The sequence below is a fragment of the Oncorhynchus nerka genome, linkage group LG10, assembly GCF_034236695.1.
Source record: "Oncorhynchus nerka isolate Pitt River linkage group LG10, Oner_Uvic_2.0, whole genome shotgun sequence".
NCBI lineage: Eukaryota > Metazoa > Chordata > Actinopteri > Salmoniformes > Salmonidae > Oncorhynchus > Oncorhynchus nerka.
This window is the reverse complement of record NC_088405.1, coordinates 62,456,333-62,471,952: the sequence shown is the minus strand read 5'-3', so window position 1 is coordinate 62,471,952 and position 15,620 is coordinate 62,456,333. Positions and strand designations below refer to the sequence as shown.

The 15,620-nt window shown below is 42.8% G+C and overlaps 1 protein-coding gene across 1 annotated transcript; it reads left to right on the top strand.

Annotated features, from left to right (window-relative positions):
• The first annotated feature begins 7,600 nt into the window (after positions 1-7,600).
• On the top strand, positions 7,601-15,394 carry diablob (diablo, IAP-binding mitochondrial protein b). The gene is made up of 6 exons (XM_029670852.2): positions 7,601-7,705; positions 8,012-8,144; positions 8,303-8,428; positions 11,601-11,711; positions 11,921-12,017; positions 14,291-15,394. Exons 1-6 carry the CDS (start codon positions 7,665-7,667, stop codon positions 14,482-14,484), a joined length of 702 nt encoding a protein of 233 aa, XP_029526712.1. The 5' UTR covers positions 7,601-7,664; the 3' UTR covers positions 14,485-15,394.
• The last annotated feature ends 226 nt before the right edge of the window (positions 15,395-15,620 follow it).

Sequence of the window (15,620 nt, the reverse complement as noted above, 5' to 3'; positions counted from 1 at the left end):
TTAGTGATTATTGTCTTATTTCACTGTAGAGCTTCCAGCCCTGCTCAATATGCCTTAGCTAACACTTTTGTTCCAACTCCCACACATGCAGTGACCTCACCTGCTTTAAATGGTGTCTCTAGAGACAATACCTCTCTCATCGTCACTCAATGCCTAGGTTTACCTCCACTATATTCACATCCTACCATACCCTTGTATGTACATTATGCCTTAAACCTATTCTTCGATGCCCAGAAACCTGCTCCTTTAACTCTCTGTGCCGAACGCACTAGACAACCAGTTCTTATAGCCTTTAGCCGTACCCTTACCCTACTCCTCCTCTGTTCATCTGGTGATGTAGAGGTTAATCCAGGCCCTGCAGTGCCTAGCTCCACTCCCATTCCCCCGGCACTCTCATTTGTTGACTTCTGTAACCGTAAAAGCCTTGGTTTCATGCATGTTAACATTAGAAGCCTCCTCCTTAAGTTTGTTTTATTCACTGCTTTAGCACACTCTGCCAACCCGGATCTCCTAGCCGTGTCTGATTCCTGGCTTAGGAAGGCCACCAAAAAATTTCCATCCCTAACTATAACATTTTCCATCTCTAACTATAACATCTCTGCAGTAGTTGCAATCTACTGCAGAGATAGTCTGCCATATCAAACCTAGGAAGAAACCTAGAGAGAAACCAGGCTACGAGGGGTGGCCAGTCCTCTTCTGGCTGTGCCGGGTGGAGATTATAACAGAACATGGCCAAGATGTTCAAATGTTCATAGATGACTAGCAGGGTCAAATAATAATAATCACAGTGGTTGTCGAAGGTGCAACAGGTCAGCACCTCAGGGGTAAATGTCAGTTGGCTTTTCATAGCCGATCATTCAGAGTATCTCTACAGCTCTTGCTGTCTCTAGAGAGTTGAAAACAGCAGGTCTGTGACAGGTAGCACATCCGGTGAACAGGGTTCCATAGCAACAGGCAGAACAGTTGAAACTGGAGCAGCAGCATGGCCAGGTAGTCCTGAGGCATGGTCCTAGAGAGAGAGAGAGAGAGAGAGAGAGAGAGAGAGAAAATACTTAAATTCACAAAGGACAGCGGATAAGACAGGAGAAATACTCCAGATATAACAGACTAACTCTAGCCCCCTGACACACAAACTACTGCAGAATAGATACTGGAGGTTGAGACAGGAGGGTTCGAGAGACACAGTGGCCGTCCTTCAATCTAAGCTAGATGCCCTCAATCTCACACAAATTAGCAATGAACCTACCAGGTACAACCCCAAATCTGTAAGCACGGGCACCCTCATAGATATCATTCTAACCAACCTGCAATCCAAATACACCTCTGCTGTCTTCAACCAGGATCTCAGCGATCACTGCCTCATTGCCTGTGTCTGTAATGGGTCTGCGGTCAAATGACCACCCCTCATCACTGTCAAACGCTCCTTAAAACACTTCAGCTAGCAGGCCTTTCTAATCGACCTGGCCTGAGTATCCTGGAAGGATATTGACCTCATTCCGTCAGTAGAGGATGCCTGGTTATTCTTTAAAAGTGCTCTCCTCACCATCTTAAATAAGCATGCCCCTTTCAAAAAGATTTAGAACCAGGAACAGATATAGCCCATGGTTCACTCCAGCCCTGATTGCCCTTGACCATTCCCCAAAACATCCTGTGGCGTACTGCATTAGCATCGAATAGCCCCTGCAATTTGCAACTTTTCAGGGAAGTTAGGAACCAATATACACAGGCAGTTAGGAAAGCCAATGCTAGCTTTTTCAAACAGAAATTTGCATTCTGTAGCACAAACTCCAAAAGGTTCTGGGACACTGTAAATTCCATGGAGAATAAGAGCACCTCCTACCAGATGCCCACTGCACTGACCACTACAAATCAGGCTAGACAGTCTGGAAAAATTATCCACCGCTGTCAGCACCGATAAATCTTGACGATAATTGAGAATTTCAATAAGCATTTTTCTACAGCTGGCCATGCTTTCCACCTCAGGTCTACCGATATCATAACCCCATTGATAAGAGACAGTCAACAGCCCTGCACTTTCTCCCACTTAGCAACTCAACAGACTTGGTTTCTCAAATGACTGCCTCCCCACCATTTTCTCCTTCAAATCCCCTGTTGTCCGGATATCCAGATAGCCGATGTTCTGAACTGGTGATTCTCTGAGCTGCAAAATCTGGACACTGTGTTAACTAACCTCCAAAAGATTCAATGACATGGACCACTACCCACCATTGCCCGCACCTGCCTAGCATCATGGACTTCCCGAAAATGTGGCTGGCCCTCCTTCCAGACTCACATTAAGCATCTCCAATTGAAATCTAGAATCGCCAAACCCACTTCACTCATGCTGCCAAACTACCAGGTCACTTTGGCTGTCATTTACAAAATAGCCTCCAACACTCTACTCAGCCTTATCTGCCATCCGCTCACTGGTATATGCGTTGGCCCCTCACTTCATATTCGTCCAAACCCACTGGCTCAGCAGCACCCACCCGTAGCAGGCACTCCAGCAGGTATGTTTCAGGTATGTTTCACTGGTCACCCCCAAATCTCCCTCATATCTCCCTCACTAGCTTTAAGCACCAGCTGTCAGAGCAGCTCACAGATCACTGCACCTGTACATAGCCAATCAGAGGCAGGTGTCGTTGGTCGTCTCTGATTGAGAATCATACTTAGGTAGCCTTTTCCCACTTGTGTTTCGTGGGTGTTTATTGTCTGTTCTGTGTTTGTATTTCACCGTTCAGGACTATTTTTGTTTCATTCTCGTGTTTTGTTGTTTTTGTTTGAGTATTCGTTTTCATTAAAAGAGAATATGAATACTTACCACGCTGAACCTTGGTCCTCCTCTCTCTCTCCCAACGACAAGCGTTACAGATTCGTTCTTAGTCCTGTATTGACGATTTGCCAGTTTGATGGTTCATCGGAGGGCATAGCGGGATTTCTTGTAAGCTTCCGGGTTATAGTCCAACTCCTTGATAGCGGCATCTCTACCCTTTATCTCAGTGCGGATGTTGCCTGTAATCCATGGCTTCTGGTTGGGGCATGTATGTACAGTCACTGTGAGGGACGATGTCATTGATGCACGTATTAATTGAGTCAGTGGCGGATGTGGTGTACTCCTCAATGCCATCAGAAGAATCCCGGAACATATTCCAGTCTGTGCTAGCAAAACAGTCCTGTAGCTTAACATCCGCTTCATCTAACCATTTTTTCCCTCACTGGTGCTTCCTGCTTTATTTTTGCTTGTAAGCAGGAATCAGGAGGATAGACTTATGGTCAGATTTGCCAAATGGAGGACGAGGGAGAGTTTTGTACTCTGTGTGTGGAGTAAAGATGGTCTAGAGTTTCTTTCCCCTTTGGTTGCACATTCAACATGCTGGTAGAAATGTGGTTTCCCTGCTTGAAAGTCCCCGGCCACTAGGAGCGGCGCCTCTGGATGAGAGTTTTCCTGTTTGCTTATGGCCGTATACAGCTCATTGAATGCGGTCTTAGTGCCAGCATCGGTTTGTGGTGGTAAATAGACATCTACGAAGAGTTTAGATGAAAACTCTCTTGGAGATAGTGTGGTCTAAAGATTATCATGAGATACTCTACCTCAGGTGAGCAAAACCTTGAGACTTCCTTAGATATTGTGCACCAGCTTTTGTAAACAAATATAAATAGACCGCCACCCCTTGTCTTACCAGAGGCTGCTGTTCTATCCTGCCGATACAGTGTATAACCCGCCAGCTGTATGTTATTTGTCATGACGTTGCTCTCTTTGGGTATAGCAAGCCCCATCCCCCTCTCCTTGCCTCCCCCTTGCCTCTTTCAACTAGGCTGCTGTGGTCAGAGAGAGGTCGTAAATTCCCGAGGACAAAGACCCTGCCAGATGGCCACACAGTATAAGAGGCAGAGTAAATTTTAGAGAGAGAACAAAGGAATTTCTTCCACCTCACAGAACTTGAGGTACGAACAAATTTCATGTTCCGGAGAAAGTATAAAAGATCGGTGAAGAATCCAGCTACGCACTGGTCCGTTTGTTACAACTTCGGGAAGCCCATGGGAGACGGTGTGGCCACATTACCATAACGCTGTTTATATAATAGCCTCAGATATGAGGTTTACATCTAATTGTTGTATAAGATGAATAAGTGAGTATGATACGGTTTACACAATTTTACAATGTGATTTTGGACTGTAGGAAAACACTCAAAAAGGGAATTGGAGTTAACTAAATCAGAGGACCGCCCCTGAGCCCAGTTAGGGTCAGGCATCCTGGGACAGCCCTTTTCTGCAACTTTGAGAAATTATCACCAGACCATGCTTTTCTCCATTAGGAGAGGACGAAGGTTGTAGAACATTGCTGAATCTTTTAACCATACCACGTGGTTAAACTCTTAGACTACCGATACCGACAGAATAAGAACAAATCTTTGATATTAATTACTAGTCTGCAGCTTGGAATTCGGTATCATTGACCGCAAATAACGACAACCGCTAAAACATCCATTCTATAACAAATGAATGTCACTCTGAACTATCGAGAGAGAGAGAAGACTCTCCAACAGAAACAAACTTTTCAACAACGATCCCGACCACACACTTAGCGTAAATATATATATATTGATTGCAATTGTTCCCGAATAAGTGAGCGTTCATGTGCAAAGGATTAGCATTTCAATTGTTAGAATTATCAACTTTGTTGTGTCTCCTCTCAGTTGACACCCACTTCCCCGCGATGCCGGTTTAGCCCACTAGGGCACATTCCCCTATCATTTCTTGTAACCACATTTACCTTGTTTGTTTGTTTATGCATTTCTGTGAATTACTTAGTTAGTAATAAATAAAGGACTTAAGACAGTTGATGTATGGATGACTCATAGTGAAGACTAGGTTTGTGCAGATAACCAACAATTTACGACTTTTGGATTGAGACTAACGTGAGGTAAAGTAAATAATTAATTAATCAGAAGACTATGGATCAGATATGAAAATATCTGAAAGGTTATATTAGGAAATTTTAACCTTGTAATCTGAATATTTTTCCTTGGTGCCCCGACTTCCTAGTTAATTACAGTTACATGATTAATCAGTTGATCGCGGAATACTAATTACAGAGAATCTTTGATTAAAAACTACAAGTCTTCAATTTAATGATAGTAAAGACACGACATATTCATGTTGTGATTCAGCCATGACTCAGTGAAACATAAGATATTACAGTTTTTAATGTCCCGTTGGTAGGATATACATGCTTGTAGTTTGTCCACTTTATTATCCAACGATAGTACGTTGGCCAATAATACCAGAGGTGGGACCAAGTCATTGTTTTACAAGTAAGTCTCAAGTCTTATCAATCAAGTCCCAAGTCAAGACCGTCGAGTATCAAGTCAAGTCTCAAGTCCTAAACTTTGAGTTTCGAGTCCTAAACAAGTCATAATATGCTCTTCGCCATTTCATATTTAACAAGAGTAATAGTATATTACAATTACGCAAATCATGAATGCTTTTAAATATCTATATATTTATTACTTTCCAAATAAACGTTATATTTCCATGGAAATACATGGGTAGCCATGAGAAAGACACCCCCAATAGTGATCGACTATCGAGGATCGCTATGGGGCGCAATCGGGCGATGTAGGCTTGTACATCAATTGCCCAACCTTAACACACACACTCTCGCTCACTCTCTGTGGTTACACTAGGCTAACGTATGCAATGGTTATAGGAACAGCAGAAACATCAGGCAGTATTTAGGCTACCAACTGCATAGCCAGTTGTAGCTCAATCTTGGGTGCAATGATCACGTTCCCGCACTGGATTGGATTGATTGATTGCATTGATTTAACGTTACGTTAGCCTACATGATACACCAGTAAAGTAATAAAATATATAGCTGTCGGCTATATTAGCCACAACTTACCGTTCTTTGTGCAGCTTCAAATGTCGAACTTCCTGCATATGTTGCAAGTTGCAATCTGTTTATTTATTTATACCCCTTTTTCTCCCCAATTTCGTGGTATCCAATTGTTTTAGTAGCTACTATCTTACAACTCCCGTACGGGCTCGGGAGAGACAAAGGTTGAAAGTCATGCGATGCACAACCCAACCAAGCCGCACTGCTTCTTAACACAGCGCCATCCAACCCGGAAGCCAGCCGCACCAATGTGTCGGAGGAAACACCGTGCACCTGGCAACCTTGGTTAGCGCGCACTGTGCCCGGCCCGCCACAGGAGTTGCTGGTGAGTGATGTGACAAGGATTTCCCTACCGGCCAAACCCTCCCTAACCCGGACGACGCTAGGCCAATTGTGCGTCGCCCCATGGACCTCCCGGTCGCGGCCGGTTAAGACAGAGTCTCTGGTGGCACTGCTGGGGCTGCAGTACAGCACCCTTAACCACTGCGCCACCCGCAAGGTTTTTTGTTGAACTAGCACCGTCTTTATATCCGAAAATAATCATTTGGGGTATCATCTTCTGAGGGTTCCATCTGGATTCACCCGCCGACGTTCCTCTGCACTGCCACACATAACTTTTTCTCAGCTGGCACAATTTGATTGGCTGCTGTCCGATTCAAACTGTAATCCGTTAAATGAAGAGTTGATGCACTGCACACTTTTTTTAATAGCATAATTTTTAATATTTGGTCTTGGGGAGGGTATCAAGTCAGGTCGAGTCATAAGGCTCAAGTCCAAGTCAAGTCACGAGTCATTGGTGTTAAAGTCAAAGTTGAGTTGCAAGTCATCGTATTTGTGACTCGAGTCTGACTCGAGTCCACACCTCTGAATAATACCGATGGCACAGGCAGATTAGCCACTCATCTTCGGATCCTTACAAGGCACCCCGATCTCCTTCCGCGATATCTCTGTCTCTTTCTCCTGTGAATGACGGGGATGAGGGCCTTGTTGGGTGTCCCTCTCGTCTGACTCATTAAAGAAACATTTGTCCAGTTCAAGGTGAGTAATCGTTGTTCTGATGTCCAGAAGCTCTTTCCGGTCATTAGAGACAGTAGCAGCAACATTATGTACAAAATAAGTTACAAACAAAATAACACGGTTGGTTAAGAGCCCATAAAATGGCAGCCATCCCCTCTGGCTCCATCTTATACAAATTCCTAAGTTTCCTGGAGTGCCCTGTAAGAGTGAAGGAGACTGAGGTGGCAAAAGTTAGAGCCGTCAATCGAATCACCTATGCGGAGTTGATTTAAAAGAATTGCGAAAAACTAGTGAAGATTTGGTAGTGGATGCACCAGAGCCTGTAGTAAATGTTTGCTGCCAGTAAAAAGATACCCCCTGTGTTAAAAAGGGTGATTTTGTGGCGTTCATTGCCACAGTTATGAACTGTACGGCACAAGTCTCAAAGAAATCGGACATTATTGTGTCTGCAGCAGAACGCAGAACAGTTTTGGGGATTTTACACCTGAAGACTTGCAAGGGATAATGGCGCCGGAAGACCCGCCCTTCCTGGTTTCCTTGAGCTTGTGTAGGGATCAGATTTAAAAAAAATGGTATATATATTTTCTTATTTAGTTAAGTTTATTTTTTGCTCGTTTTTTATAGTTTTGGTTGGTATTTTGGGGAATCCTGTTTCCTTCCCGCACAGTAGGTGGCAAATGCACATTAAATTATGCAATCGTCAAAATACCAATAGACGAAGGATAACTTCCTCTTACGTCAGACTAATATGTTGGCGTTCAGGAGAGTTTTTTTTTGTATTGGTTTGAGGTATGTTATCAGCTAATTCACGTACTAAATTATAAGTGTGTCAAGTTTGACCTAATATTAACAGCTAGTCTATGTAAGGCCGGTGTATTTCCAAAGGGTTAACGTTAATTAGCGTTTGGATATGTCGAAACAAAACTAGCTATGCGAGCTAGCTAACATTAGCTAGATATGATTGTTTAGCTAATGTTACTGTTCTTAGCTAACGAACGTTACTCTTGTCGTGGCTACTTCATTACACGTAGGTTGTGGTATCTTGAAATGGCAATTCACTTCGTGATTTACATTTTTTTTCTTTCTGTCTTATAGCTATGCCTCAAACCTGGGGAGACTCAGTGGGGCGTTGGTGCGCCGACAAGCCATGAAAATCCCCACGATGATCCGGAAGAACTGGATATCGCTGTCTGCTATTGGTGGCCTATGTGCAGTGCCCTTCTCACAGGTTGTTTTACACATTTAAAAGATATACAGTTAGCTAGTCATGCATACTTGTAAGCCAGTTGTAGATTCCTTCATCAGTTTCATGTTCCAATTCAGTCGAAAACTAAACCAAAAATAAGACTAGCTAAGCTAACCATCCATCTCTATGCCCTCTTCTAGAAACAAGACAACCTATCTCATGAAGCCTTGGTCCGCAGGGCATCCTCTTTGGTCACAGATAGCACCAACACCTTCCTCTCTCAGACCACCCTAGCACTCGTAGACTCATTCACACAGTACGTTAAGGTAACTGCTTTTTTACATTACCATGTGTTAGGAGACAATTAAACTTGGTCTTTGATGTTATACTTTGTATCCCATGCTATATAGAAGCTTTGCAGGAACATAAAACACGTTGATTCATTAGGATAGGACTTACCATAGCTGAGATCTTATTTTCAAGTTATCGAAAAAGTTCAATAAAGTCACGGCCAGGTCAATGTTAATCCTTAGTCAATTGTGGCTCCAAATCACCTGTTTGGATTCTTAAATTCAACACATTTAGTTTAGTATTTCAATATCATAATGTACAGTATTGGGATTTTTTTTTTGTCATGGGTAGCAACTGCCACATTAATGTTTTCAAAATATTTTTTTGTCTTAACTATCACATTTGACATTTACCATTTTTGTAAAGTTCTTTCATATTGTCCATTGTTTGTCACCTAACATCCTTCAAATGTCACAAAAGTGATTCTCATAGGCCAGTGTTCAGCATACTTCACTGTATTAGGGGAGAGTGGGGTATGTTTAGCCAATTACATTCAACATCACTACGTCAGGGAAATATAGAATTAGTTCTAACAAAGCTATCTACATATATTTAGAAACATATGTTTCTGAAAACATAGCTTGTCCAAAAAAAGTGGTCTCTTGGCACAATGGGTAAGTTAAGCATAGGGACGGGGTAAGTTGATTGGGATAAGTGGGTGATGGTGCTGGTAGGTCAGTTTAATTAATGCAATGTCGGTGTGATATACAATATCTTAAATGTATGCCTACATTCAGATATAGATCTCTCTGTTCAATATCATTTACCCTTACATTTCTTGACCAGTTGTCTGGGACAGGGATGTGCCAATTCATAGGAAATTTCTCTACATTTGAGGTTTCTAAGCCCATGTGAAATTCTTGATAGGATTAGCAAGCTCAGACTCCATGGCATCGGATAAGACCTTGTGCACTTCTGCTACTCTGTCATAACCTCTCTTTTGCAAAGTACATGTTTTATTTTTGTCAATTTCTCTTCAGTGTCATTCAGTAAATAGGATCTTGCTTCTGCTCAAATGGACTTCTCGCACTTCCTTGGCTGCTCTCTCAATAACCTCGAGGGGGTCTTGTTTTACTTCAGTATACATGGGGTGGGATGTTTGCTCTAACAATTCAAATCTTGAGTTCATTGCAAAAATACTATACATATTATGGGTAAAACAGACAAAATATAATCATAATTTGTATGGTGGCCTTTGGCTCAACTTACCCCCAGGCAAGCATTTTTACTATTAGCCCATACAGCTACCAGGATGCACTTTCATGATAGGTTTAGGACCTCATATTGTGGCTTATAGAGACCCCAACTGATGTAGAAAACTATCTACTTTGGTGTAGATACAAGCATCATGAATCAACTATAACTATAACACAGTACATTCGTTTGACTTTGTGAAAATCTTTTTTTTTTTAAATTGACATGCGCTACGTGACCAAAAGTATGCAGACACCTGCTCGTCGGACATTTCATTCCAAAATCATGGGCATTATTAATGGAGTTGGTTCCCCCCCATGCTGCTATAACAGCTTCCACTCTTTTGGGAGGGCTTTCCACTAGTTGTTGGAACATTGCTGCGGGGGCTTGCTTCCATTCAGCCACGCACATTAGTGAGGTCGGCACTGATGTTTGGTGATTAGGTCTGGCTCCCAGTCTGCGTTCCAATTCATCCCAAAGCTGTTCAATGGGGTTGAGGTCAGGGCTCTGTGCAGCCCAGGCTAGTTCTTCCACACTGATCTCGACAAACCATTTCTGTGTGGACCTTGCTTTGTGCACAGGGGCATTGTCATGCTGAAATAGGAAAGAGCCTTCCCTAAACTTTTGCCACAAAGTTAAAGCACAGAATTGCCTAGAATGGAATTGTATGCTATAGTATTAAGATTTCCCTTCACTTGAACTAAGGGGCCTAGCCCGACCCAATGAAACAGCCCAGACCATTATTCCTCCTCCACCAAACTTTACAGTTGTCACTATGCATTGGGGTAGGTAGCATTCTCCTGGCATCCGCCAAACCCAGATTCGTTTGTCGGACTGCCAGTGGGTGAAGCGTGATTCATTACGCCAAAGGAATGTGTTTCCACTGCCCCGGAGTCCAATGGCGGCGAGCTTTACACCATTCCAGTCGGCGCTTGGCACTGAGCATGGTGATCTTAGGTTTGTGTGTTGCTGCTTGGCTATGGAAACCTGCTGACAGTGCTTCCAGAGGCAGTTTGGAACTCTGTAGTGATTGTTGCATCCAAGGACCTTTATTTATTTATTTAAAAAAAATATTTTTGTTTCAGCACTCGCCAGTCCCACTCTGCCTGTAGCTTATGAATCTGAACTTCTAATATTGTCCAGTTTCAATATATGTAGGTGTTCTAAACTAGTGCTTCTGCTTCTAGAATCACGGAACATAAGATGGCGGACCATTCAGAACACAAAGAATGTACACTTTGCGGCTGACTTGTTGCTCCTAGACATTTCCACTTCACAATTACAGCACTTACAGCAGGGCAGGGATTTGATGGACTGACTTGTTGGAAAGGTGGCATTCTGTGATGTTGTAAGTCACTGGAGCTCTTCAGTAAGGCCATTGTACTGCCAATGTTTGTCTGTGGGGGGTTGCATGGCTGTGTGCCTAATTTGTTTAAATCTATTTTTTTTAAATAAATATATACACCTGTCAGTAACGGGTGTGACTGAAATAGCCAAATCCACTCATTTGAAGGGGTGTCCACATACTGTATATTAAAAACTGGCTTACCAGTTTGTTCCATGTGGTTTCTTCCTTCATAAATTGAATAACTCTTCCTAAATTTGGTCACATGATTGATTTTTGTGTATTGTTTCCTAGAAGCAAGGGTTGGCTCAACAGACCCCACTCTCTTCTACTCAGCTTTTACTGTGGATTCATTCTACTGTCCATTCATAAACTCTGAAATATATTTGTCTGTGACAGTTAAAGTCTGCACTCTCCAGTAATGTGGCTTTATCTTAGGTTTGACACAAACAGCCCTACTGTAGCTGCACGAGCAGTGTATGACATCACAGCACCGTTCAATTTAGGACACTCCACTTGTGTACACACAGTATGTACTTGCACGTGTTGGTTTGTAAGTTTGTGCATCTGTCTTAGCCAGCTAGCTTATGTTTGCATTTTCTCTCTAGACTATACATACACTGGTGACCCTACACAAGAACTATGTTGCCTCAGGCAGCAAGCTGACCCCTTCGGAGGAGGACTCTGTTTGGCAAGTGATTGTTCGCCAGCGCCAGGAGGTAGGTGTCATCAGTGGTTTAAGAGGTCAAAGGTCATGTACTACTCAGGCTGCCTTGTTAGATTAGACTATTCCCTGTCAACATTCACCCGCTGTATTTGTTAATTTAACGTCACAGAAATGTAAAACAAGATAGTTTTGTATGTATGTTTTTACCGCATGAGTAACTCAAGTCCTGTCCTTGTCCCATCTTTTGCTGTCTTTGTCTAGGTGAGTGATTTGAGGGAGGACTGTAAGAGGTTTGAGTCTAACTGGATGATGGCCATCAACCTCTCTAAACTGGCAGCTGAAACGGCATACAACGCGGGTACTGTATCCTATGCACCTACTCCCACATTGGATGGTAGAAAGTAGATTTGTTAGGATTTTTATGTTCACTTCAGGTTGACCCGCCTATACCCCTACCAGTTAGCACAAACAGGCTGGTACGCAGGCTATCATTCCACTCCTTGTCATGCCAAACATGACATGATGGCATAAACAGCTGATATCAATTGCAACCTTTGGCCACTGATTTACCACTCCATAAAGTGGATTTCCAGGTTCTTTTAGTTCTGATTGCTGCCAACATTTTTCAAGATTTTGCGCTCTTGTGGGTATAATAATCAGAACAAATGAATCCTACTTTTTAAATGGACTAAGGGCGACTTGATCTATTTGACAATCATTCCATACAACTGAAATAAAGTATTTACTATTTTTTTACCATGGGTAATCTACTGTGATAATTTACCCTACATGTTGTATGAATGGAAAACTCATGTTTGTGCAGCTTCATTAATTTAGTTTCCAATTAATGTAATATTTTAATTACAATTTATCATTAAAGCATCATTTCTTAGTCAATCGTGATGAGTCATATAATTTTATCAAATGAAATGTAGTCTAAAACTCAGCAAAAAAAGAATTGACCTCTCACTGTCAGCTGCGTTATTTTCAGCAAACTTAACGTGTAAATATTTGTATGAACATAAAATTCAACAACTGAGACATAAACTGAACAAGTTCCACAGACATGTGACTAACGGAAATAGAATAATTTGTCCCTGAACAAAGGGGGGGTCAAAATCAAAAGTCACAGTCAGTTTCTGGTGTGGCCACCAGCACTGCAGTACTTAATGCAGCATCTCCTCCTCATGGACTGCACCAGTTAGCCAGTTCTTGCTGTGAGATGTTACCCCACTCTTCCACCAAGGCACCTGCAAGTTCCTGGACATTTCTGGGGGGAATGGCCCTAGCCCTCACCCTCCGATCCAACCGGTCCCAGACACGCTCAATGGGATTGAGATCCGGGCTCTTCGCTGGCCATGGCAGAACACTGACATTCCTGTCTTGCAGGAAATCACACACAACGAGCAGTATGGCTGGTGGTATTGTCATGCTGGAGGGTCATGTCAGGATGAGCCTGCAGGAAGGGTACCACTTGAGGGAGGAGGATGTCTTCCCTGTAACGCACAGCGTTGATTACCTGCAATGACAACAAGCTCAGTCCGATGCTGTGACACACCGCCCCAGACTGTGACGGACCCTCCACCTCTAAATCGATCCCGCTCCAGAGTACAGGCCTCGGTGTAACGCTCATTCCTTCAACGATAAACGCGAGTCCGACCATCACCCCTGGTGAGACAAAACCGCGACTCATCTGTGAAGAGAACAATTTGCAAGTCCTGTCTGGTCCAGCGACGGTGGGTTTGTGCCCATAGGCGACGTTGTTGCCAGTGATGTTTGTTTGGTGAAGACCTGCCTTACAACAGGCCTACAAGCCCTCAGTCCAGCCTCTCTCAGCCTATTACGGACAGTATGAGCACTGATGTTGGGATTTTGCGTTTCTGGTGTAACTTGGGCAGTTGTTGTTGCCATTCTGTACCTGTCCCGCAGGTGTGATGTTCAGATGTACCGATCCTGTGCAGGTGTTACACGTGGTCTGTCACTGCGAGGCCGATTAGCTGTCCGTCCTGTCCCCTTGTAGTGCTGTCTTAGGCATCTCACAGTACGGACATTGCAATTTATTGCCCTGGCCACATCTGCAGTCCTCATGCGTCCTTGTAGCATGCCTAAGGCACGTTCATGCAGATGAGCAGGGACCCTGGGCATCTTTCTTTTGGTGTTTTTCAGAGTCAGTAGAAAGGCCTCTTTAGTGTCCTAAGTTTTCATAACTGTGACCTTAACTGCCTACCGTCTGTAAGCTGTTAGTGCCTTAACGACCGTTCCCCTGGTGCATGTTCATTCATTGATTATGGTTCATTGAACAAGCACGGGAAACGGTGTTTAAACCCTTTACAATGAAGATCTGTGAAGTTATTTGGATTTTTACAAATTATCTTTGAAAGACCAGGTCCTGAAAAAGGGATGTTTTTATTTTTTGCTGAGTTTAATTATTTCAAATGGCACACATTATTTTGTGATTTAATAAATAAATAATAATTAAGATGACAGTTTTGAAGTTTAGGCCTACTACTATATTCTGATGCTCCTGGCGGGCCATTATTTCATTGGGGGTGGGAATAGGGAACCTAGACAATGAGTGTCCACCTGTGTCTGTTTTGGTCCTTGGTTGTAGACTGTTTTTTTTTTTTTCAGGTGCCGACCAGGCGTCTGTGACAGCACAGACCAGCCTCCAGGTGGCGCAGTCTCATGTCAATCAGATCAGACAGCTCTTTATGGAGGCAGAGAAGAACCTAAAGGAGTCCAAAGCAGAGGACAGTCAAAGGATCAAGCTACCTGCCGCCATGGAGGAAGAAGACATCCCTGAGGCATATCTGCGAGAGGACTAACTCTACTTTATTACATCCATTCCCACAGCTTTGAACCATTTACAGTCTTGTCCACCTGATTCTGTTTGTATGATGTGACTACTAGGCCACATGGACTGTACATTGATGCTGCCTGTATGGCAGCCTAGTGGTGATATGCCTCTTGATGAACGGAATTTAGAATGGAGGGGATTTTCTTGTTATGACCCCTGATCAGTTATTGATATGTTTTGACTCAATCATGGGAACCAGTTTGTGGGTCCAATACTTTGCATTGAGTGTGGGATATAAGCTCTACAAATTAAATATTGTTATTTTGTTGCTAATGTGAATATACTGCTGTTGTGTTTGTGTGCATTTAAGCAGAGAAGTGCAGTTTGAGATTACAGCTTTCACTGCTGTGTTTTTAGATAATGTATTACGATAAGTACTTTTAGGAGTTAAGTGCTGAAAATACAAGTATTGTTATAACTAAAGGTAGCCAGAAGGTGACTTTATTTTTTTTATTGCTGTCTGATCTTGTTTGTGTATCTATTAGTTATGTCACTTTTAAATGCAAGTAAAAAAAGGTTGATTTCTGATTCTATTGTTACTAGTATGTAACATGCCAATAGCAGAGCGTTTGGTCTGGGCAGAAACACTTGCATTTCTTATGCACTTTCTGCCTTAAGTTGTCTTAACATGAACTAGAGTCAAATGTTGCCTTAAGTCCATGTTCAGTATTCGTATCTCAAGTCTGAACCGGGGTCCCAAATGAGTAGCAGCATGCTGTGTTCCCAGTGTCACCTCCTTTTTTATTTATTTATGGCCAGCAGATGTCGCTGTAGGTTCATATAATGTCTTTGCTGTGCAGCGCTCAACTCAATCTACTCATGCATGATGAGGTGCAAGCTTGGGAGGAATAAAGATACTCAATGTGAGTGGAATTTCAGACTAGGTTCTAGTGAATGAATGAACACTTTATAGTGGTATTATTATAATGCACTCACTTTAGAGATCTCTCAGAATTTCTCTCTTTCAAATGGTGCCTATCTTTCCCCTTCATTGACGCGTATAACTTGATGGTCTTCGGTGTGAACTCATCTTGATATTAGAGTGCTGAGGTTTAAAACATCAGGCCCTTAGTATACCCCAGGCACAAAATCAATGGTATTTTT

Coding starts and splice junctions, on each gene's coding strand:
- diablob (XM_029670852.2), top strand. CDS start 7,665: ATGTTGGCGTTCAGGAGAGTTTTTTTTTGTATTGGTTTGAG. Junction 7,706..8,011: donor TTTTTTTGTATTGGTTTGAG/GTATGTTATCAG, acceptor TCTGTCTTATAG/CTATGCCTCAAACCTGGGGA. Junction 8,145..8,302: donor GTGCAGTGCCCTTCTCACAG/GTTGTTTTACAC, acceptor GCCCTCTTCTAG/AAACAAGACAACCTATCTCA.